This window comes from Blastomyces gilchristii (genome assembly GCF_000003855.2).
Source record: "Blastomyces gilchristii SLH14081 genomic scaffold supercont1.5, whole genome shotgun sequence".
In the NCBI taxonomy this organism is placed as follows: Eukaryota; Fungi; Ascomycota; class Eurotiomycetes; order Onygenales; family Ajellomycetaceae; genus Blastomyces; species Blastomyces gilchristii.
The window spans coordinates 1,532,928-1,555,518 of NW_003101678.1; the positions used below are offsets into that span (position 1 = coordinate 1,532,928).

General features: G+C 44.8%; 7 protein-coding genes across 9 annotated transcripts; 3 read left to right on the forward strand and 4 right to left on the reverse strand.

The window, feature by feature from the left end:
- Nucleotides 1–3,190: 3,190 nt before the first annotated feature.
- Nucleotides 3,191–3,679, reverse strand: BDBG_03357 (uncharacterized protein; the record flags this gene model as incomplete). Its single annotated transcript, XM_031721214.1, has 1 exon — nucleotides 3,191–3,679. One exon carries the CDS (start codon nucleotides 3,677–3,679, stop codon nucleotides 3,191–3,193), a length of 489 nt encoding a protein of 162 aa, XP_031577686.1.
- A 912-nt stretch (nucleotides 3,680–4,591) lies between these two features.
- On the reverse strand, nucleotides 4,592–6,311 carry BDBG_03358 (CwfJ domain-containing protein; the record flags this gene model as incomplete). Its single annotated transcript, XM_002626148.2, has 2 exons — nucleotides 4,592–6,236; nucleotides 6,298–6,311. 2 exons carry the CDS (start codon nucleotides 6,309–6,311, stop codon nucleotides 4,592–4,594), a joined length of 1,659 nt encoding a protein of 552 aa, XP_002626194.1.
- A 373-nt stretch (nucleotides 6,312–6,684) lies between these two features.
- On the forward strand, nucleotides 6,685–7,755 carry BDBG_03359 (uncharacterized protein). Its single transcript, XM_002626149.2, has 3 exons — nucleotides 6,685–6,900; nucleotides 6,972–7,109; nucleotides 7,219–7,755. The coding sequence occupies exons 1-3, from the start codon at nucleotides 6,729–6,731 to the stop codon at nucleotides 7,269–7,271; spliced, it is 363 nt and encodes a 120-aa protein (XP_002626195.1). The 5' UTR covers nucleotides 6,685–6,728; the 3' UTR covers nucleotides 7,272–7,755.
- On the reverse strand, nucleotides 7,156–16,915 carry BDBG_03361 (DNL zinc finger domain-containing protein). 3 transcript variants are annotated; one of them, XM_002626151.2, is made up of 3 exons: nucleotides 16,072–16,915; nucleotides 8,133–15,984; nucleotides 7,156–8,058 (listed from the first exon to the last, which is right to left on the reverse strand). In XM_002626151.2, exon 1 carries the CDS (start codon nucleotides 16,821–16,823, stop codon nucleotides 16,137–16,139), a length of 687 nt encoding a protein of 228 aa, XP_002626197.1. In that variant the 5' UTR covers nucleotides 16,824–16,915; the 3' UTR covers nucleotides 7,156–8,058; nucleotides 8,133–15,984; nucleotides 16,072–16,136. The 3 variants fall into 3 exon arrangements, with proteins under 3 accessions (XP_002626197.1, XP_031577688.1, XP_031577689.1); XM_031721216.1 differs by having other exon boundaries at nucleotides 16,070–16,915; XM_031721217.1 differs by lacking the exon at nucleotides 7,156–8,058 and having other exon boundaries at nucleotides 12,561–13,104; nucleotides 13,198–16,915.
- Nucleotides 7,755–16,080, forward strand: BDBG_03360 (HEAT repeat protein). Its single transcript, XM_031721215.1, has 2 exons — nucleotides 7,755–9,204; nucleotides 9,264–16,080. Exons 1-2 carry the CDS (start codon nucleotides 7,853–7,855, stop codon nucleotides 15,769–15,771), a joined length of 7,860 nt encoding a protein of 2,619 aa, XP_031577687.1. The 5' UTR covers nucleotides 7,755–7,852; the 3' UTR covers nucleotides 15,772–16,080.
- Nucleotides 16,916–16,950: 35 nt separating the features above from the next.
- On the forward strand, nucleotides 16,951–21,087 carry BDBG_03362 (Cullin 3). The gene is made up of 4 exons (XM_031721218.1): nucleotides 16,951–17,393; nucleotides 17,527–17,916; nucleotides 17,985–19,867; nucleotides 20,016–21,087. The coding sequence occupies exons 1-4, from the start codon at nucleotides 17,352–17,354 to the stop codon at nucleotides 20,188–20,190; spliced, it is 2,490 nt and encodes an 829-aa protein (XP_031577690.1). The 5' UTR covers nucleotides 16,951–17,351; the 3' UTR covers nucleotides 20,191–21,087.
- A 124-nt stretch (nucleotides 21,088–21,211) lies between these two features.
- On the reverse strand, nucleotides 21,212–22,487 carry BDBG_03363 (GINS complex subunit 4). The gene is made up of 2 exons (XM_002626153.2): nucleotides 22,151–22,487; nucleotides 21,212–21,914 (listed from the first exon to the last, which is right to left on the reverse strand). Exons 1-2 carry the CDS (start codon nucleotides 22,325–22,327, stop codon nucleotides 21,234–21,236), a joined length of 858 nt encoding a protein of 285 aa, XP_002626199.1. The 5' UTR covers nucleotides 22,328–22,487; the 3' UTR covers nucleotides 21,212–21,233.
- Nucleotides 22,488–22,591: the final 104 nt, after the last annotated feature.

Here is a 22,591-nt window from a genome sequence, read left to right on the forward strand (position 1 = left end):
TCATCATCACTGAAGATATTCATTCAAATCTTCAAGGCCTTGTGAGTGGCATGATGTGGTGTGAAATTCTTGTAGAAAGTGTGTTTCTGTTTAGTCTTAACACATGTAACACAGAATGATAATTTCTTCAGACTGATAATGATAATATCAAATCACAGATCTCTGATCATTTTTAATATACTATTTTCACTGATATGATCAAGTCAGTGATGTCACTCATCTATTGAAAGCTGTTTCAGAAGAACTGCAGATAATCAAGATGAAGATAAGATAATAAAGAAATCAGTATCTGAATTCTTAGAATTGATTAACTATTCAATCTTCTCGCGATTGAAAGACTTCAAAGATTCAGCACTTAGATTATAATCTGTTGAGATTGTCTTTGATTTTGAAATAGTCATATATATCACTGCTTCATACATTGAGTCATTCATTATCTCATAAAATGTCAGTGAAATGTCAGTGAAATGTCAGATAGAATGTAAATATTATTATGAAACAGATTAGTATAGAAGATATCACTGTTAATAGATGATAGAAACTCAAAGTAGTTCTCAGCATTAACTTGCATATTATGATGAATATAGCTCTGATGTTTCATCAGCTCAGCAGAGATCAGATTTGTAAATAGTTCTGATATGTAGTATATATAATTGAATTCTATCAATCTTTTACTCACTGAAATGAATACAGTGCTGACACTCTGAACCTTCATAATAATCTTATTAATCACTTGAACTGTTGAATCATTGATAGCTATAAGTTCTGAAAATTGTGATCTATCACTTACTATATAACATTCAGCATCACTATTTCATATAGTGAGGAGATTCTTGTGAGATTTCATGAAACAGACTGATACATTAATAACCTCTGTGAGGTTTGTCATCTGATAGATCTCTGATTTATCTGTAATGAATAGTTGAGTTCTATTCTCACTATTATTCTTTTTCTTCTTTTTCTTGAATTTCTTTATTCTCACAGCATTGTTTATTCTTCAATTATTCAGAGCACTGTCTGAATTGATCAATTAACAGATGTTAAAGTGAGATCTCTCACATTCAGAATAGATAGATGAATTTCCTGATCTCTGATAGTTTCAGAAGCTCTCTTAAGTACTATTATAATTACATTCAGTACAGCCTTCACAGGCCGAATTCAATGTATTGTTGTTTGAATTGATAGATGTAGTGATCATTGTATCTGTTGTAGCTGTTGTAGCTGTGTTGACTGCAGAATCTATATTCTGCAGATTCTTTTTATCTTTTGAAGAATCAAGCTGTGAACAGATTTTCTTCATGAGAAGATTAACATTCAATATCACAGCTATGAATTTGAAATCCTGTATCTTCTCTATCTTCTTCTGAACATAATTTCTTCAATTGTTGAGTAGAACTGAGTAGAAGATATCAAATATTCACATATCTGAGAGAGAAGTATTCAACATCTTCAATTTTATAATGATGAATCAGAACTTATTGAAGAATGTGTGTAAATTAATGATCTGTGTGTCACTAAGAGACATGAATTTCAGAACTGTCTCACAGTGTAACTGTGTTTTGAGAACAGAGTATTTCTGTTCAATCACATTTCATAGAGTATAAGCAATCTGATTTTCATTATACTTGAAGAAATGTGGTCTGACACCTGTACTCAAGAAGTTTAAGATGAATGTATAAAGTCATCAGTTTCTGACATCTCAGAATGATGCTTATTTATCATCTCTTTATAGAGAGTTCTAAGTCTGTTGTTTCTCTATCATATATTAACACTGTGCATCAACCAGTTTCAATTTCATGAAGATACTTTATATGATGTAATTGAATATACTAGTTAGACTGTTTAATCTCACAGTATTCTTGACATCTTTCTTGAATTAAGAGATTATCTTGTCAACACAGCTATCTGATTTATAAAGATTGAATTTCAATCTTTTATCAAGATTAGAATTTCATATAACTGTACAGACTGTTGATGTGATGACAGAATAATTATTAACTTCTTATAATTAATCTGTAGAGAATGAGAATCTCTGTTGACAGAGTTTTTTCAGTTATAGTTTAAGTTCTAGAACTCTTTACTTTCTCTTATTCATCTCAAGTATTATCTTGAGATGTTTCATGTGTTGATCTGATATTGTCTCACTCAAACTGTTGACTTCATGAGAACCAGCTTTATCAAGCTGTTAAGTAGATCAGAGAGCCGGCCTGACTGTGTCAGAAGCTGTATTCAAACCAGCTTTGAATTGAGAGAGTGTTTTAACAATGAAGCTTTCAAAGGCTTCAGAAGAATGTTCACTGACAGAGTATGAGTGTGAAGAATTATCATCATCAACTGCAACTGACTCAGTGAAAAGAACATGAGATTATGAACATGTATGTGAGTGAGATTGTATTGAATTCATTATCTTGATATTTATTTATTAAATCCTTGCCAATATTGTTCTCTTTTCTTGCTTTTTTTGTGTAAATCTGATACATTTTCTGCAAGCCTCTTTTTTAAGTGAGCAGTAGTATTATTAATCATCAAGATCTCAAACACATCAATACTGATAGAATAAGACAATTTTAACTCCTGAAGAGTGTATCAAATGAAGCAGTAGTTCAAATAATGATTATATTGACAAGGAATCCCGAATTGGCAGTGATTTTGCGCAAAACAGGTCTCATAACCTGTGGAAGGTGTAAAGCTTGTGTGATTGAAAGGTTGCTAGCTTTGTGGAAAGTTATATGGTGGAAGGATGAGTAAGCCAGATCACGTGACCTGACATGGATGCCGTGAAGAGGAGCCTGCTCTGATGTTTTGACATTGACATTCTAGACTGTGTGTCACAGATGGTTATATTTTGAATGACTCCAGTTTTGAATTTGGTATATGAAGTCTGCAATGGCCTTCCTTTTCTTGAATATATTGCCAATGGGCCCTGTTGAGTCGAACCCATTTCTCATTCCACTAGGTCAATTATACCATTTGGTACATAATTGAACCGCGCTCTCTACGGATACACCTGATACTGCCAAAAGGACAATGTAATAATATTCAAATTATGATTGTCAGGTTTTTCGGATTCGACGAATCGTAGCCAGCGAAGGTAGATCCTCGAGAATTTCATCGTTCGAATGGTGGGACTTGACATTAGGAGGAAATCGCCCGCTTCCACCGATAGTTATTCGCTGTGCTGGATACCCAACTATGGCCCCTCTTTTGTTTCCTTTAACGGCCTGCCTTTTTCTGATAGCCCATTTTGCGCCCCTTCCCCATCACACATTCCCAACGACACATCCCCGCTAGGGGAAGTGACCAATATCAGAATACCGGCTCGAAACACTGGCTCAAATAGCAGATACGGAAACCCATGGTTGTTGTTCTTGTCCCTATTAGGGCCTACTTCGTTAGGCGAAGTCGTCGTGGTTGACGCAGTGTTACCCTCTGATTTAACCCTCTTTTTGGAGTGGCCTTCGGAGAGCGATGTGCATCTGAGTTGTTCGCTGAGGCTCTCTGACGTGGGGCTGCTTTTGGGGTTATTGTGCCTGCGATACTGGAGGAAGCTCATCCTCCGCCTCAGTTTGGATCGGCCCGTAGCTGACAGTTTGGCAGGGTCGGGAACCTTTGGGGGTTCTGAAGGGGAAGAATCCGATGGTGAGGGAGCCGAGGGAGCCGAGGGAGCCGAGGGAGCCATGTTCGACAGTAAGAGCTACTTATAAGAAGCCTCGAGCGAATTTTTAGAATGCTTTTAGCATAGATTCAATGGCGGCGGACAAAGTGAGTGGTTGTTTAAAGGCTAACTTATGATGCCGTGCTGAAACGTATTGTAGAAGAAGGCTAACATCGCTGGGGCAAAGATTCATAACATTAGTGGAAATATGGGAAGAGGAGAGAATTCCAGACATTCTATCCAGAGTAATGAGGTATATCTGGACGCGTGAATATAATTCAATGCATTCTGAGGCTTACCCACCAAGGAGTTCCCAGATATGTAGCCTCTCCCAAACGGTGGCGAACTTGTTGGCCCAATCAAAGGGGCAGTATAATAATCTCGATGAAAAGTCAGGGGCTCATGATTTCGGATAGATTTAGAGGTGATAGAGCCAAACGTGTAGGTAGAGCAGATAGGAGAAAAGCCTCTGTGGATGCACCATTACTGGTACCACCTTTAGTTCACTTCAAAGGAAAGAGCAACCGTAGTAAGACTCTAGCTCTTGCAGCCTTCATCGGCCAGCAGTGGTCTGCATCATGGGAAGGAAGGAACGATTGACTTTGCGATTGACGCACTTGGAAGTGGAATAGATTAATCCAAATCGGAACGACGGTTTGTAAAGGAAGTATTTGGGGTGTGTGGTATGAATCGCTGAATCTTAATGGATTAAAAGGGGTAATTTCGCTTTCGTGTCTCGCTCGTCTTCGCTGCACACGACAGGCCAAGCGATGAAGACTAGAGTGCGGTAATGAAAACACAAATTGCCAGAGTAGAAGCTAGAAAGGTTTTTAAACGTAATTGTAATTGTTGCTGGAATGACGGAAGGAGTCACGTAAAATGGGTACTGTAGATCAAATATTATCCTCTGTACCGTACCCCGCCGCCCCCCGGGGCTTAATATTCCTTTAGCGAAAAATCAAACTTTTCAAACGCCTTCTTAAAGGCCTCCGCGTCAGCTATTTCTTCTTTCTCTAATTGCACATCGTCTCTCCAATTCATCCTCTTCTCGAGTCCGAGGAGTTTTGCCATCACCCGCCGGCCAAACTGAAGATCGAACCTGAACTCCGGCGATAGCGGAAGGATCAAGTTAGTTTCCACGCCTGATTCACCATCTGTTCCCTCCTTCTCTTCACCATTCGATGCCTTTTTTGCTGGGTGCCAGATCATCACCCGAAAGTAATCACTCTTGCCCAACGTTGCGTTATCATTTTTTTCGAACTTGGGATAACTGAGGTTTTCGGCTTCCACTTTGAAAGCCGCCTCGACTAATCCACGAGATATCAGGTCTGATGGCATTGGAAGAAATTGCCAATGGATATGAATCCCATTAGCACGGCTGACCTCCCAGGTCACCGCACCTAGCTCCCCATTCGATCTATCATCCAACATTTCGTGCAGAGAAGCTCGGTATCTTTGCATTTCTTTAATGGTGGCTGATTGTGAATCCACCTCGGTGATTGCGTCGAAAGTCGGCGAGTGAGTCAGAGGGATTATTAATATGTGGCCTGGAAATCCCAGGGAGGGGAACGTGGTGGATGTAGGTAATGGACCCTTTGCAGTTGTAAGGTAGCAATCCGACCCAATGGAGGTTATAAGGTGGGTGGCAATATTCGGATTTGATAAACAAAAAAAGCATTCTGAGGGGCCGGGTGGAGGCCTCCGAACTCGCTTGTTAGGCCTATGGTAGTCATCGCCCTGGGCGAAACGACTGAAGGTCTGCGGCTGGCTGGGAAGAGCATGGCGCTTTTTCGAGGTCAGGAGCGGCGACACCGTGGCGCCTGCGGGAATGGACGTTAATGGAGCGGCTTGCGGATCTAGAGTGAAGGCATACAGCCATTTCTGATTCGATGACTTGCTGAACGGGGCTAAGTTAATGAATCGGGTAATATGTTTAACATCGGGAGATTCCTCCGTGGGGAGATGGAAGAACGGTTCACGTTCATAAAAAAAGGGAGCGCCGGACGAAAAGTGATATCGAGGTTTTAATGTCGCACAAAGGTCTGCCACGCATTGCAATCCTTCTGGAGACTTGGCACCGTCACGCAATGAGACTTTCGACCCATCGAGAACCGACTTTGGCCATTGATTAGTTATTAGAATATCGGCGCTGTGAGCTCCGAATAACGATCTAGCGTCGCTTTCCGTGTATCTGGGCAGGTATTTATCGCTCACGCCCGATGCAGGAGTCGCAGGGCTTTCCAGATTGCCTCCCAGTGCAACAATTCTAATGCCTTCAGAGGTCTTGAGGGTTCCACGTCGGCCAAGGAAGTAAAGATTTGTGCAAACTTCATCATCAGATTCAATTTTTTCGATGATGCGGGCTGGGATAGGATGGTTTCCAACGGTGAAATATGTGGACAGTGGCACAGCAATAGTCCCACTCAGCAATGCTGTAATGTCTTTGAGCTCTTCCTCGCTTGAGCCATCACCAAAAAGATCCCCAGCGATAATAGCAAATGCAAAGTTTTGCTTCACTTGGAGCTTTGCTAACTTTGTGAACACTTCTTTGATTGAGCAGTTCACACTCCCCAGAACAATTCTGCATCCATATGTAAGTCCTAATATCCAATTGATTCAGATGTAAATGATATATTACTTACATTCTAGATGCCATAGCATTATGCTAGCGTATGAATATGTTGTGCGCAAGCTTCAGAGAAGTGCACGCAACTGGAGCTGTTGTTGTCTGGATCACTAGCCCTATCCCACGTGACCCACACACTCATCCATTATATTAGCTGCCGCTCCCTAAGCCACTAGATAGATCATAACAACCAACCACGTTCAACCTTCTGAACAAGCAATATAGTTAACGACCAACCAGGTAGGTCATTGAATTTACAGTTCTGCCAACGTTAACATCAGATCGGTTTCTAGCAAATTCGTTGATCGTTTCAGGCAGGCTAGCCTTCTAATCCGCCTACTGATCTCGTTTCTTCTAACCATTATTGTAGATATTAGTTAAGCGTATCGGATCAATTTTGGATCTTGACTCTCGCACGCCCTTGGTTTTTCGTAACTTTTACCCGAAATGCCTTTTCTTGAGTTGCTCACGAATGTCGCGCTCTCCCGCGAGCAGAGTAAGGATCTCGCCTTATCGCTGTCCAAAACAGCGGCAGAGATCCTTCAAAAGCCCGAATCTCTAATTTCAGTTCAAGTTCGTGCCGATGAAATCTTGACTTTTGCAGGCACCCACGATCCATGTATCTAATCCCATCCATACTTGTTCTTTCGAAACCATAATTTCACAGTGTTGACCATTTGGAACAATCAGGCTTCCAGCTACGCATAACATCTCTGGGAAATCTCACACCCGAAAATAACATTTGCTACTCCGAGGCCTTTACGGAGTTCCTGAAGGCCAAGATTGGAGTTGAAAACAGTCGAGGCTATATCGTTTTCTACGACCCGAGTAAGCCATACCCAGATCTTCTTTCGCTTGCATTTCCATCTATCGACTTCACTCTAAAGAGAGAGCCCTGGTCTGGAGTATACAGATTAAATTCTGACGTATCTCGTAGATTATCCAAATATAGGGTACAAGGGAACAACTGCTGCCAAACTGTGGGGTTAAAAACACACTGATCCGATATGCAACCCACCCACATGCACAAACACACGACAGCATACAGGCAGCTTGTATCGGAGCTTCTTGGTACACTATCCTGGTATTGTAACGAGCTCTCCTTTGGCTTGGAATGCCTCAAAAGTATTGACATATGTGGCTTACTGATTGGAAGTTGTGTGGTGGATTGACGCAAATGGGTGTTCTAGTTTCATGTCTACAGAGCAGGCGTGCATTATCTAATTATGTATGTGTACTGATGAGATTTCAAACCCTGTATTGAGACTTAACAGAAACCTGGTTGAATTTCTCCATGAATTCCAGCTCAATTGTTCCAACAAATAGTAGCGCTCAAAAGGTGAATGTCGGTAATGGACATTAATTAAAGGCCTCGCAGAGCAAATGCTGTGGAGTTCCAAGATTGGGGCAAGATATCACGTGGTTTACAAGCATCATCAGATAAGATAAGATCGGATTATCATTTGACCGCGGCGATAAAACCCTAAATATTTTTGAAGCTTCAAAATGTTTCCCAGCTGTATCAATGGTTCTTGAAGACACCTTCGTTTTCCAATTTGGCAGCCTGCAACATGGCGACAGCACATTCTGGGCGCCAGGGCAAGCCTGCCAAGCTCTTAAAGAAGGGCACAGCTACGACAAAATCCCACCGATTCGAGTCTTTCTCCCAGCGCGTCGCCAAATTAAAAATCGATCCTATCCATCGTGTGCGACGGGCCAGCGTTGGCGATGACAGCGACTCTGAGTCCGATTCGTACTTCAGGGCCTCCCTGGAGCACTGGGTGGAACTTAACCTGTCAGAAAACTTCACTCAGTTCTCCCAGCGAGTTAATCGGCTTTGCGAAAGCTTACCGCAGATTCTGCATCATGAAGATCGAATAATGGGATTATTGGCCGAGTATATCGGGAAAAGAGATGAGTTGAGCATGGAACCGCTGCTGAGTCTTGTAGCTCAGTTTGCACGAGACTTGGGCCAGCGATTCGAAAGACACTTTGCGTCGACCGTCACGTTGGTGGCCTCCGTCGCAGCCACACATCCAAATATCGAGGTTATAGAATGGAGTTTTACATGTCTGGCATGGATTTTCAAGTTCCTGTCCCGCCTCCTTGTTCCGGACTTACGCCAACTACTCGGGATAATGTCCCCGTACCTTGGGAAGGAAAAGCAAAAACACTTTGTGACAAGATTTGCTGCGGAGTCGATGTCCTTCCTGGTTCGGAAGGCCGCGCTTGTCTACTACAAAAATAAGGCGCCACTCGACAGAGCCGTTACGTTTCTTTTTGAGGATCTCGCCAGCACTGATGGGGAACGTCAGATTTCAATGTACCAACAAGGCCTTATGTCAATGTTTTCTGATGCGATTAAAGGAGTGAATGGTGGTATCCATTCGAATGGAGCTGACATCATACGTTGCCTAATCAGTGCCGCCGCTGTGAAAGATGAAGCCCAAAGCGCCCTCGCAGAGCAGGTTCTTAGTGGGGTTGTAATTAATTTGGTTCATCACACATCCTCAAACACCTTTGGTTCGGTGCTTGATGTGATCTGTGATCACATTGGATCCGCTAAACCGAATGGTAACATTGCAGCGACGAAGATTGACATCCGCTTGATTTTTGTTGCCGTAACCGCGCGCAAGGGTTCTAGAGTTAGCAACTGGAAAAGAGTACATCAAACTCTCATGACCCTTCTTGGTCGCATCGCTAAATCGCCCAATATCCCGGCGGATTCAGTTCAACTCCTTTTAGCTTCCGTGGTGACTGCCGTGCATACGTCCCCGATGGACGAATTGCTGTCGTTTATGCGTCCTATTATGGAGTTAATTAGCGGCGACCGATTGCGGGACTACTTCCTCCCGTTTTGCTCGTTATTCTCTACTTTCGGGACCGATCGATTTCAAAGCGTTGTACTCCCATACTTTCAGCGGTAAGTGACTCGTGAATCAAAATATCATTTCGATACATCTTATGACATTTTGGCTTTAGGTTCATTACTTCGTTCTGGAAGGATTACGAATCTGGACTTTGCCAGATATTACCCAAACTTCATGCCGCCCATTTCGTCACGTCTCAACCTAACAGGCCCGGATCTTTAAATTGCCCTGGTGGCTGGAAGGAGGCTATCGTGGAAAGATTCAGCAAACTCGATCCCACAGCCGAGGATATCGCTTTCCTACATTCCTATACCAAACTCCATGAGGCTATATCACTCACTTCCGAGCCCTCGATTCTTCCACAGCTAACCCACTGCCTCCACGATCGGTTAAAGATTGCTATGGCACTCTCCCCCAACGTTGGAGAGGGCCAGGTCACATTTGCCCGAGGCCAAGGGTTTTTGGCTTACGTCCGCCTTGCTACGGAACTAGGCTCACTTGATTTAGGTCTTTGGAGTATGATAGTGTCCAACGGCCCTGAGTGCTCAAATTGTCCGGTTTTCCTTGAAGCAACCTTGGCTTATTTGTCTGCTTGTACCAAATACGAGCAGGTCCCGGACGCAGACCTTGAACCATTTGCTACAACTCTGATTAATAACCTTTCTGGCCCATCGCACGACATCAGACAATTGTCACTCAAGATTCTCCAAGTTTTATTGTCCAGGGTGAACGATAGCGACAGTACTTGCATAGAAATAGCGATCGAAATCGAACAGAGCGAGCTTACTCTGCATGCATCAAGGGCTCTATCCATGCAGGTACGCAAACTTGCGATTGCATACCCAACGGTGTGTTCCAAAAAGTGGTTGGATCGAATTATTCCAAATTTCTGTTTTGGTTTGCTATCTAAACGGCTCGCGTCGCTGTGGGATGACGCATGTGAGGCAATCAAGGCAATTTGCGAGGTTCCAAATGGAGAAAGCATTGTTACGGAGCTCGCCATGCGCGGGCTACAAGAGCCTAGTCCGCTTGGAACCAATGCAAATACCCCCGAAGAAGAATCCGCTGAATCGCATATTTCGTCGGAATTCGAATGCTTTAACGTTTCAAATGTCGAGAAAACTATGTGTGCGACTTTCGCTGACTCCCGCAACTCTAATTCGTTGCTCGCAGAAGATTTCAAGCGTGCTCATGTTACGGAACCTCAACGTTCTACTTCTAGTCGAACACAGGCCCTCAAGGTCCTGGGATCTGTACCTCAAGTGGCGGAGAAACGATCTCGGCAATTTGTTCCTCTATTCCTGATATGGGCAGCTCATGATGATGACATCCCTACCGCCAACGAATCCAAGCCTTCTGGTACAAGTGGCACAGATGATAGTTCTGTTTCTTCCTGGAATCTGCGTGACCGGAAAGCTATGCTGGACATCTTCGGAAAATTCGTCAACCCCAAAGTTTTATACAAAGCAGCAGAGGTCCATGAAGCTTTGCTTGGCCTTCTCGGTAATGGAGATACTGAAATTCAAAAATCTGCACTGAAGGCTATTTTCACATGGAAGTCACCTGCAATTCAACCTTACGAGACGAACATTTTGAATATTGTGGATGATGCGAGATTCCGAGATGAACTATCAGTGTTCTTAAATGCTGGCCAGGAGGCTAGTACGATTAAGGAAAATCATCGTGCTGAGCTATTCCCTGTTCTGCTGAGACTTCTATATGGCAAGATTGTCGCCCGTGGGGGCTCTAGGGGTGGACAGGGGACCCAAGAGGCACGCAGAAAGACCATTTTAAGAACAATATCCCAACTCTCTGAAAGCGACTTTGGTCACTTCGTTCAAATAGCGTTTGGTCCCCTGAGCGATATTCGCGTCCTCGAAACCGACCCTGGACATGGCCAGTGCCTCAATCAGGAGGTGATGGGTGTTAGAAAGCAATATGGCCTTCTGAAGATGGTGGAAACTATGTTCGAAACCCTGAAAACCAAGATGTCACCTTTCGTTGACCGCTCCATGAACGTAGTTCTATACTGTCTTGTCAGAGCTTGCAGGCAGTTGAACGATGCCAGTTCAGAAGAGAATCATTCGTCTCTCATCCGCAATACTCGGCAGACAGGTGTCCATTGTCTCGATCTGATATTTTCTGTTTCGCCCGATTATGATTGGACTCCATATATACCCCTGATTTTAAACGAGATCATCAGCCCAAGATTAGGAAATTTCGCCGTGGAAACAGCGCAAAGTGTGTCCGGCCTTCTTCATCTGTTCCACACCTGGGCGTCCAGCCCCAAGTCAGCTCTCTACTTCCTGCATGCTGACCAACAGGTCATTCAACGAATTGTTGACTGCCTTGGCGTTGAATCTGCTCGCGAAGACGTCAAGATATTTGTTCTGAATGAAATTCTTAACAACCTCGTCAGTCGCGCGAATGGCGAGACAGACGACCCAGAGAATTTGCCAGATGCCGCAACAACAGATCTAATCCGGTCTAAAGTGCTGGCACCCAATGTTGAATACATATTGACACATGTCGAATCCCTGCTCAGGAATCAATCTACGCGGCAACTTACGATGGCTGCAATTGAGACCCTATCTAAACTCGCGCCGTTTGTCCAGTCATCGCAAGAAACCACGAAACTAATTAGTACGGCTACATTTCTCCTTAACGAACCTGCAGATCGAGTACCCCCCAAAGCCAAAAGCGGACTTCTGCGTGTTATGCATCATTTCCTCCCCCTATATGATCCACGCCAAAATGTGGACCTCAACCAGCGAATCTTTGAAGTAATTTCCTCCCTATTCGATTACTTCAAAGATAACCCGAACCGTGCTATGCTCTCATCCGTGTTGTCTGCATTTGCAAACCACGAAGTGGACCTAAAAGGTGTTGCCGAATTATGTGCAGACCTCAACGCTATATCAGAGAAAAATCTTGATGAATTAGATTTCGACCGACGGCTTAGGGCATTTAACACAATAAACGAACAGAAGTACAAGGAGTTCACAGCTAGGCAATGGCGCCCGCTGTTATTCAATCTTCTATACCATGTTAAAGACGAGGAGGAACTTGCAATTCGATCAAGTTCATCATTTGGACTGAAAAGGTTTATCGAGAGCGTGGGTTCAAAACCAGAGGGTGATAGCGAAGACTACTCATTTTTGCTCGAGAAAGCTTTGTTGCCTGCGTTGAGGAACGGAGCAAAACACCCTGCCGAGACAGTTCGGGCCGAGTTCGTCTCTGTCTTGGGTTATTTCATAACGCATAACCCGAACCATCGGGCCGTGACCGACATGGTGGACTTACTAGCAGGTGGGGATGAAGAGGCATCGTTTTTCAATAATATTCTCCATATTCAACAACATCGTCGTCTTCGTGCCTTGCGGCGACTGGCTACTGAGGCTAGACAAGGAAAGTTTGAGTCATCAAATATTAGCTCCTTTTTCTTACCTCTTATTGAACATTATGTGTTTGATCAGGCAGAAGACGATAGTGCCCATAACCTGGCCGCGGAGACAGTTACAGCTATTGGGGTGCTGTCTGAAGGGCTGGAGTGGAGCCAGTTTAGAGCGATATTCCGCCGATACAAGGGATATGTACGAAGTCGCCCTGGGATGGAAAAGAACGTTATACGTCTTCTAGGACAGATGACCGATGGCTTGTCTCGAGCAATGAGTATTGATAAAGAAGAACAGCCGGTTGCTGGGGATGGAGAAATGGAAGGAATTGAGAAAGAGTCTACGATTAAAAGCACGCTCTCGAAGACTTTGCCTGCGGAGGCTCGCATCGGGACAGAACTGAAAACCAACTTCATCCCTTTCTTATCCGAGTTTGTACACCAGAAGGATGAATCCGAAGTTCATCTCCGTGTCCCAGTCGCAGTCATAACTGTTAAGTTACTCAAACTTCTTCCTAAGGATGAAATGGCACTTCTTCTCCCATCGGTACTGCTAGACCTATCGAACGTTCTTAGAAGTCGGTCTCAGGATGCTAGGGATATGGCCAGAAAAACACTCGCTGATGTCGCGCTTATTCTTGGACCTTCTTACTTTGGATATATTCTGAGAGAATTGCGGAGCACGTTAACAAGAGGATACCAACTCCATGTGCTGTCCTTTACAGTCCATTCGATTCTTGTAGCCACCAGCGACCATTTCGAGCCTGGTGACCTCGATCACAGTCTCGACGCACTAGCAGCCGTGGTGATGGATGATATTTTCGGCACCGTCGGCCAAGAGAAGGACGCCGAGGAGTACGTGAGCAAAATGAAGGAGGTAAAGAGTAACAAAAGCTATGATTCAATGGAGCTACTCGCGAAAATATCGACAATCCGCCATCTCTCGGCTCTTATTAACCCAGTGCAAGCGCTTTTGCGAGAGAAACTTACGGCTACCATCATCAGAAAAGTCGACGAACTGCTTAGACGGATCGGTGTCGGCCTGCTGCGGAATCCTGGAGCTGAAAGCCGTGATCTTTTGGTTTTCTGCTACGAGGTGATAAAGGAGTCATACAAAGCAGACACACCACAAATTGAAACACAGGAGCAAGGTAACAGGGCCCGTTTCATCGTCAATTTGCTTAACCCGAGGAACCGTATGAATCGAGGAAGCACATCTTCCTATTCCTACAAGCTTTCTCGCTTCGGACTTGATGTTCTCCGCTCCGTGCTAAATAAGTACCAATCTCTCATGACAGCCGCCAACGTTGCAGGGTTCCTTCCCATTATTGGAGATGCATTGCTACAGAGCTATGAGGAGGTCAAACTGTCTGCCATTAGACTCATATCCACGATCATCAAAGTCCCACTTTCCGAGCTCGATAGAAACTCTGATGTATATCTAATGGAAGCTATTAAGTTGGTCAAAGAAGCTCCGAACACAAATACCGAAGCTGCCCAAGCTGCCTTGAAGCTCATCGCTTCCATCCTACGCGAGCGTAAGAGTACAAAGCTCAAGGACTCCCACCTGGGCTATTTGTTGAAACGAATAGCTGCTGACATCGAGGAGCCTGACCGTCAAGGAGTGGCTTTCAATTTCATTCGGGCAGTGATGTCTCGCAAATTTATTGTTCCCGAGATGTACGAGCTTGTCGATAATGTTGCTGCGATGATGGTAACAAACCACACAAGAAGTGCTCGCGATCTCGCAAGAGGTGTCTTTATACACTTTATGATTGAATACCCTCAAGCTAAAAGCAGGTGGACGAAGCAACTTGGATTCCTCGCCAAAAACCTTGACTATCAACATAAAGAAGGCCGTCAGTCCGTTATGGAAGCAGTTCATCTTCTTCTCTCCAAGACCAATGGCGACCCTGCTCAGGATATTGTGGGTAACTTTTTTGTGCCAGTGGTAATGGTAATGTCTAATGATGAGGCAGTTGAATGTCGAGAGATGGCTGGTGTTCTTCTTAATGATCTCTTCAGCCGTGCTGATTCAGAGCAGCTAAAGTCTATGCTCTCTCCTCTTCGCTCCTGGTTGGAGCAATCCCAAAACACACTGCTCACTGCCACTGGGTTACAAGCGATCAGGATATTCTTTGAGTCGCATAGGAACAATAAAGAAGGCGAAATGCGTTTTGTTACGGATTTATTGCCTCGAATCCTTGGCCCCGCAGTGGAGAACTGCGAAGGGGAAGAGTGGGAAGTCCTCTACCATTCGCTACAGCTCTTTACAAAACTATGCCAGCTCTATCCAGCGGTTGCCATGTCCGAGGATTGCGAGAACATCTGGCGCTATGTTTGCGAAAGCCTCTTCTATCCACACGCGTGGATCAAGTCATGCGCAGCAAATTTAATTGGAATATGGCTTGCAGACGAAGCGAAAGGAAATGCCGTTACTGGTTATGGCTCTGTCCCACTCATCGGCGCATCTGGTCTTAAGCTCGAAGGCTGCATGATGTTAGATATTACGCGAGCCAGTCTGCTATGTCTGAAATCAACCACTATTTCCGAAGATCTCGCAACTCAGACAATCCGGAATCTGGTGTTCTTAGGACGCTGCTTCAGCCAGAATAACCTTGCGTTTTCGAAGAAGGCTGAGGAGCTGGCTGGTGATTTCAGCGACGACAGCGACGATGAAGACAACATTGACCCAGCTACGGTGAATTCCGCAAAGCAAAACAAGCCAGCAATTGAATATATTTTCGAACGAGCTGCTGCCATCCTTCGACGAGAGCCTCGAACCACCCGTGCAGACTCTTTAATCAATAAAACGGCTTGCATGAAACTTCTCGCAGCTCTCTGCACTCATCTTGACGTCGCTCAAATTACTCCGTCCCTCCAGACAATCCTTCTTCCGTTAATACATCTAACCGACCCATCGATCCCTGCGCCTCGCTCCCTCGATGAGCAGTTCCAGGCTACTTACAAAGCCCTTGTTAGCAGCAGCCAGGAGATCCTCGATTTGTTACAGAAGAAGTTAGGTACGACTGATTTCGTGACGCAAATGGCGGCGGTTCGTGAGAGTGTCAAGTCAAGACGGGAGGGTAGAAGAGTTAAGAGGCGCATCGAAGCTGTTGCTGATCCTGAGAAGTTCGGCAGAGAAAAGAAGAGGAAGAATGACCGGAAGCGAGAGAAGAGGAAGGAAAAGGGCGCAGAATATCAAGATCGGAGACGTGGCTGGTGAATTATTTTCTTCGTGTTTACGATAACTTTAGTATATTGCATTTTTATCCGTTTTCTTTTTTGTGGCACTTGGGAAGTATGTGTGATGTTTGGGATAATATAGGCTAAAAAACTGGTCTGAAATTTTATCAGGTGACAAGACGAAGCGGCGTTTTATATCCCAATTATTCGTGTGCAATGTATTGTTATATAGTACATACATAGTCGAACGTGTCTAGAGAAGTCGTCAGCAGGAAATTCTAGCCCTGGTATCATATATCAAAACATCCAACCAACGCCATAGTATGAAAAGAACCCGCACCCTCTGTAAATATAAATATTCATAGCCTATATAATGACACCCTAAAGGGGAAGTCAAGGTTGGTGCTATCTATGTCCCGGTTGCTTGATTTCATCCGGCTCTTGCTTCTGCTCCTGAGTCCGTTCCTGCCCCTGTGCAACACCGGCATTGTCTTGTTGCTGAGCCGTCTGGCCGGTCTGCCCCTGTACGTCACTCGCAGGGCCGCTTGCAACAGCCCTTACGGTGCCGTCTTCCCACCACTCCATATCACCGTCCAGCTTCCCCTTCAAAAGCGTCTGTCCGTGCTCCGACAAGATATCCTCTAGCGTAGACTTTTTATCCATGAAGATGTTCAGATGGTCGCTGATGACATGTCGATTCTTGCAACCTGGGCAAGAAATAAGCACTGTGCCTTTATAGTAACCGTGTTGCGAGATACGATGTGATGAGCGGTGGCCGCATGGCTTGCAAGTGAATGTAATTTGAAACGCGCGCTCTTCTGCGCGGCGTCGGGCATTCTGCGCGGCATCTTCGGGGGTCGCAGGTTTGCTATCTGTGAGAGGCTTTGGAGGTCTAGTGGATGTTGTGTTGTATCTGCAAAATTGTGAGGAGAGGAGCGGCGGAGGATTTGGGCGGCATGCAGGAAGTCGGGATGCAGTGAATGGACGTATCCGGGATGATATGAAAGATTGAGTTCTAGATGACTGTGAAGTGAGAGAACTATGATTTGCGCGAGTTGCCAAGATTTGAACCAGTCGTCGAGAGGAAGCCATGATTTGTGACAAGGGATAGACCGAACGAATTATTAATTATTGCGTCGTCTTCGTATGCTGAAGGGGGTTTGGTTATACAACTTTCGTTCCGCAGTCCGAAGTACTTTTTTTTTTTTTTTTTTTTCTCTTTGGAATGACATAATTGGATTCACGTGGTTCTCGGATAAATAATATTCCTGTCATCTGGACCGGAAATATATTGTTCCGGCGCGCCAGTGATATAGTTCGAGGCAGCAACAAATGTGTTACGCCCAAGCAACAATTCCACCAGCTCCCCGTTGCCGCTATAGAGGGAAGAGGGTGAATTCTATATGTTTTTCAATGCTATTGGGCTATGGAGAACCGATATTCAACTTGTTTTCAAATTAATTGTTGTAGTTGGAGCTGGCTACATACCCTCCTGGCGTCTTCCGCTCTCCCCCGCCAAGTTCACAGTTGTCTTCATCCCAGCGGCTCACTCTGTTTCTTCAGCTTCAAGGGTGATTTTATTTCTCACTAGGAATGATACTTTGCCATTTTAAGTGAACAATGGCGATGAAACCGAAAAATAAGATTCGCGTTCCGCGACGGGTATGTTTTCTCATCCGACCCCCGCACGACCTCCGTTCCCTCCCCGCTTTTCACCAGCCCAAGCGCAATATTTTCTCCATGGAATCAAACACGCTATCGGGGCATTTGAGTTGACTTTTATTATTTAAATTAGAGCATGGCCGCGCGAGACGGCTCCGCTGATTTCGATACCTCGTGGGCTTTACTGGCTGCCTCGCTTCAAGAAATCCATACAAAAAACGCCTCGAACCTATCATTCGAAGAATTGTACCGGAACGCATACAAACTCGTTCTTATTAAAAAAGGTCCAGACCTTTACGATCGCGTAGTTGAACTAGAAAGGAACTGGCTTCAAAATGAGGTGCTAAGAAAAGTCACCGCAATTATTTCCCCATCACTTGCACTGGAGGGAGACGCGGTGGACACCCTGGATCAAGCCAACGAGAGAAGGGTAGCTGGCGAACGTTTTTTGTTGAAACTGAAAGAAGTATGGGAACATCACCAGCTTTGCATGGGCATGATCACAGATGTACTTATGTACATGGTAAGACTCTCACTTTGTTCTCTAGTTCCGAGGCTGCTACTTGTATGTACTAACACATCTCCAAAAAGGACAAAATAATCCTCCAGGATAAACTCCGACCATCGATTTATACCACTGCGATGTGCTTATTCCGCGATTACGTCTTGAGATCAGACATTGGAGAGGATAGACCAATAACAGTTGCTGATGTATTCGAAGCAACGGTGCTATTCATGATCCGGCTAGAACGAGAAGGCAACATTATTGATCAAGCTTTAATACGGCATTGCATATACATGCTTGAAGGCCTCTATGAAACAGAAAAGGAAGAGGAATCTGGGAAGCTTTATTTTACCTCTTTTGAGCCCGCTTTTTTGGAATCGAGCCGGATTTTCTACCTCGGAGAAGGCCAGCGTCTCCTTGCTACAGCTGACGCCTCCACTTTCTGTAAGCGGGTAGCTGAAAGGCTACAAGAGGAGGAAGACCGCTGTCGATATACATTATCTCCTGCGACAGAGGACAAAATCAAACAGGTTATCGATGAAAATCTGATTGAAAAACACATCGGAGATGTTATATCTCTGCCAGATAGCGGTGTCAAATACATGCTAGACAATGATCGATTAGACGATTTGAAAAATGTCTACGAGTTAAACTCGAGGATTGACGGGAAAAAGAGGGCCCTAACATCCGCTGTACAGGCGCGGATCATCGAACTAGGGTCGGAGATCAATAATGCAGCCATTGAACTTCCTCAAGGCCCTCCACAAAGTCAAAACACGCCAGACCAGGCCCAAAATGGAGCGAAAGGCAAGGGAACTGATGACAAGGGCCCAGTCAATCTGCAGACTGCAGCTGCAATAAAATGGGTGAACGATGTTCTGCGGTTGAAGAACGTGTTTGATAAAGTTTTGGAGCAGGCTTTCAAGCAGGATCAAGCAATGCAGTCCTCCATAACAACAAGCTTTGCAGATTTCATCAATATAAACTCTCGAAATTCGGAGTACCTGTCACTTTTCTTCGATGAAAATTTGAAAAAGGGAATCCGAGGTAAAACAGAGGAGGAAATAGATGCACTGCTGGATAATGGAATCACTCTACTGAGGTATATCCGCGACAAAGATTGCTTCGAGAGCTACTATAAGAAACACCTTTCCCGACGGCTCCTCATGAAGCGGTCCGCAAGCACAGAAGCAGAACGACAGATGATTGAAAAAATGAAGATGGAAGTCGGCAATACCTTTACGCAAAAATTAGAAGCCATGTTCAAGGATATGGAACTATCCAGCGGTCTCACGTCCAACTATGCGAACTACCTGTCACAGCAAGAAGACCAGAATACAAAACGGATTGACCTCGAAATTAGTGTGCTTACAAGCACAATGTGGCCGATGGAAATGGTAACCAGCTCCAATAAAGACGGCACGCCTTCGATGCAATGCAATTACCCAAAGCACATCGAACAGCTCAAACAAAGCTTCGAGCACTTTTACTTAGGACAACACAATGGGCGCAAACTTTCATGGCAGTCTGGCATGGGTACTGCCGATATTCGGGCTACTTTTTCGAGACCCAATGGAAAGGTTGTTCGCCACGACTTGAACGTTTCCACATACGCAATGGTTATTCTACTCCTATTCAATGATTTACCTGCGGACGAATCTCTCACATTCGAAGAAATCCAAGCCCGAACGAATATCCCAACCAACGAACTCTCGAGAAACCTGCAATCTCTTGCTGTGGCGCGGAAAACTCAAGTTTTAATGAAGGAACCTATGAGTAAAGACGTGAAGCCGACGGATCGATTCTCCTTCAATGAAAAATTCCATAGTCCGTATACCAAAATTAAAATAGGTGTCGTCAGCAGTGCAGGCAACAAGGTCGAAAACAAGGATGAGCGGCAAGAAACCGAAAAGAAAATGAACGAGGAGCGCGGTGGTAGCATCGAAGCTGCCATTGTACGGATTATGAAGTAAGTTTTTCTGCTCCCCCTCTGAATCCACGAGGTTGATTTGCTAGAGACCCTATCCACAATATCTACCCCAACAATCTACTCCCAAAACCTCCAAAGCGTAAATAGAGAAACAACGCTAACTATAGATCTCCGAACCTATCAACAGACAAAGAAAAACGCTTTCTCACTCCCAATTGATTGCGGAAGTAATCTCGCAACTCGTCTCCCGGTTCACCCCCGAAGTGAACATGGTCAAGAAGAGAATTGAGAGTCTAATAGACCGCGAATACATCGATCGGATTCCAGATTCCGAGCCCCCAGCTTATGTATATCACGCGTAGACAATACACTCACCCGCACACTCCCAGCGAAAGATGAGGACTACAACCTTTTCACGTAGTTTGATGATGACACTAGATGACCCCCTCTGCATTCCCCTCTTTTTCTGATTTCTGGGATCCTGAGAATCTTTTGCCATAGCCTACCCTACCTACCAAGGACTAGGTAACCAGTTAGTGCTTCAAGCGGGTTTGTCTTCTTCCATAGGTTCACGATTTTCCCTTCCAGGCTCATGTTCTCAGCGACATATGCTCATTTCCATTTCTTTTCTTCTCCGCCAAACTTTTGGGTTACATGGGGCTGGTATCATATGGGAAATTGGATGGTGCGAGCAATATTGATTTTTGTCTTTTATATTTCTTCATATTTGTTCCTGAACGTGGTAATGAACTTACGGCATGCATGAGAAAGAATATTGAATAACCTCAGCCTGGACTTCATATTCAATGGATATGTGCACTTTCCCTCCGCTTTAACGATCTCTAGTTTTACTGCTACCAACCCTCTGCCCGCGCTCCTCCCATCTTCGGTTTTTTATTTTATTTATTTTATTTTTTTAATACCTTTTCCGAATCGGAGTAAGTCCTCTCACTTTTTATTTCGACGTAAATGTTAATCGCCATGCCCACATTTCCCAATCATTCCACATACAATTAATTCTCCTTCCTTGTCTATTCGGTTTTACTTTGCGAGCTGTAGACTAGAAATGTCCTCTTCAACACGATGGTAATGAATTTTTGTGAACGTGTCCATTAATCCCCTCATCTTCTTCCTATTTCCCATTCATAAAATCAACACCATCGCCAGGCAATGCAAATGAGAAACAATGGGACAAGTGAGGGCTGTAAGCCGAGTATAGAAGGTCAACAAAAATGGGAACCCATCCATCCAAGACCATAAAACGCCCTGTAAACGCCGTCCATATCTATATTTCACATCTAGTATTCTCTTTCTCTATATATATATAAAGACCCAAACCAGCTTGACAATACGCCTCACCATCCCAAAAAAAAAAAAAAAAAAAAAAAAAAAGAAGAAGCCAATATCATAAAACCTCCACCTCTCCCCTGGCCCACGCCTCTTTAACCCCTTCCCACCGCGCAATCCAAACCTCCCCCCACCTCATTCTCCTACCATAAACATCCCCATCGCCTCCCATCCCATCACCCTCACCAGAGGGGATGACAATCCTGACCTCATCCACCAAACAGCGCACGAACACCACCTCCTTCGTCTCGGGGCCTTGGATCATAGTTGTCCCACCAGCATTGTCATCCAATCGCCGCAGCTGTGCGGGGAAAGTTGAGAGGAAAGAGTTGTTGTAGTGTGCCGTTAGGAGGGATTGGTGGGTTTGGAGGAAGGCGGATTCTTGCGGGGAGAGGAGGGGTTGTTGGTGTTGGTCTATGATTGATGATTTATAGGCGTTTGTGGCTGTGCGGCGGGGATGGGTGGGTGTGGGTGTGTTGAAGGTTGCTTGGGAGGATTGTTCGTGGGATTGTGAGGAGGCGACGGATGACGAGGGGAGGGGGGTGGAGAGGAGGAGATAGTGTAGGCTGTGCTTTGTGAGTTTTGAGAGGCGCTGGCGTAGTAAGGAGCGGATTATATATTGGGTGCGTGAGAGGTCTGTTTGCAGGATGGAGAGTTTGAGGTTTGTGGTTGGGTTTGTTGATGGGTTTGTCGCGGAGGGATCGGAGGCGGCGGCGGTGAGGTCTTCGATTTTTTCAATCTGGAGAAATTTATAATATGTTTTCTTTAGTTATCATTTTCCGCCGACAGTATTCACAATATATATATACATATATATATAGTATGTAATTCTCAGCCGATAAATATTCCGGGGCTCTTCTCCCCGCACCACCCCACGCGGAAGCAAACCCCACCACCACTGTTTCTCACAGAACATATTCAAACCAAATACTCCGGAAATCTCAAAAGCCTCAATTCAATATAAATCTCACTCACCTGTCTTCGAACCCTCTCCATAACTCTCTCCATCAGCGGGCCCGGCCATGGCAACAGCTCCGGCACGCCCCTCTCCGTCACCCAGAATCGCGTCAGTTGCTGAGCATCGAGCGCGGCGGCCTCTGGCGACGTGAAGTCAGGTCGATCGACGGAAGCGAGAATATCATCAATGTCCATTTTCTTGTTTTTAATATCTGCAAATTGGGGTTGTGGTTATAATTGAGGGTAGAAGGTCTTGTCCTTGGCTGTTCTGGAGCGATTGAGCGCGCGGTGAGCTTGTGTGTTTTTGTGGTTGTTTATTGGGTGAATTTCCCAAAACGGTTAAATTGAATCGCGTGTTTGGTTGCACCAAAAATGCGTTTCGCGATGCGATGGACAAGCTCATGAGAGCCAGTACGGAGTACAGAGCATACAGCCAACAGTATGTACTACAAAGAAGGA

Excerpts from the sequence above, each read along its gene's own strand:
- BDBG_03359 (XM_002626149.2), top strand. The coding sequence starts at position 6,729 with ATGCCTTTTCTTGAGTTGCTCACGAATGTCGCGCTCTCCCGCGAGCAG. Across the intron at positions 6,901-6,971 it reads TGCAGGCACCCACGATCCAT|GCTTCCAGCTACGCATAACA; the intron begins GTATCTAATCCC and ends TGGAACAATCAG. Across the intron at positions 7,110-7,218 it reads TATCGTTTTCTACGACCCGA|ATTATCCAAATATAGGGTAC; the intron begins GTAAGCCATACC and ends CGTATCTCGTAG.
- BDBG_03360 (XM_031721215.1), top strand. The coding sequence starts at position 7,853 with ATGGCGACAGCACATTCTGGGCGCCAGGGCAAGCCTGCCAAGCTCTTA. Across the intron at positions 9,205-9,263 it reads GTACTCCCATACTTTCAGCG|GTTCATTACTTCGTTCTGGA; the intron begins GTAAGTGACTCG and ends TTTTGGCTTTAG.
- BDBG_03361 (XM_002626151.2), bottom strand. The coding sequence starts at position 16,823 with ATGGCTTCCTCTCGACGACTGGTTCAAATCTTGGCAACTCGCGCAAAT.
- BDBG_03362 (XM_031721218.1), top strand. The coding sequence starts at position 17,352 with ATGGCGATGAAACCGAAAAATAAGATTCGCGTTCCGCGACGG. Across the intron at positions 17,394-17,526 it reads AGATTCGCGTTCCGCGACGG|AGCATGGCCGCGCGAGACGG; the intron begins GTATGTTTTCTC and ends TATTTAAATTAG. Across the intron at positions 17,917-17,984 it reads CAGATGTACTTATGTACATG|GACAAAATAATCCTCCAGGA; the intron begins GTAAGACTCTCA and ends ATCTCCAAAAAG.
- BDBG_03363 (XM_002626153.2), bottom strand. The coding sequence starts at position 22,327 with ATGGACATTGATGATATTCTCGCTTCCGTCGATCGACCTGACTTCACG. Across the intron at positions 21,915-22,150 it reads TGGAGAGGGTTCGAAGACAG|ATTGAAAAAATCGAAGACCT; the intron begins GTGAGTGAGATT and ends AAATTTCTCCAG.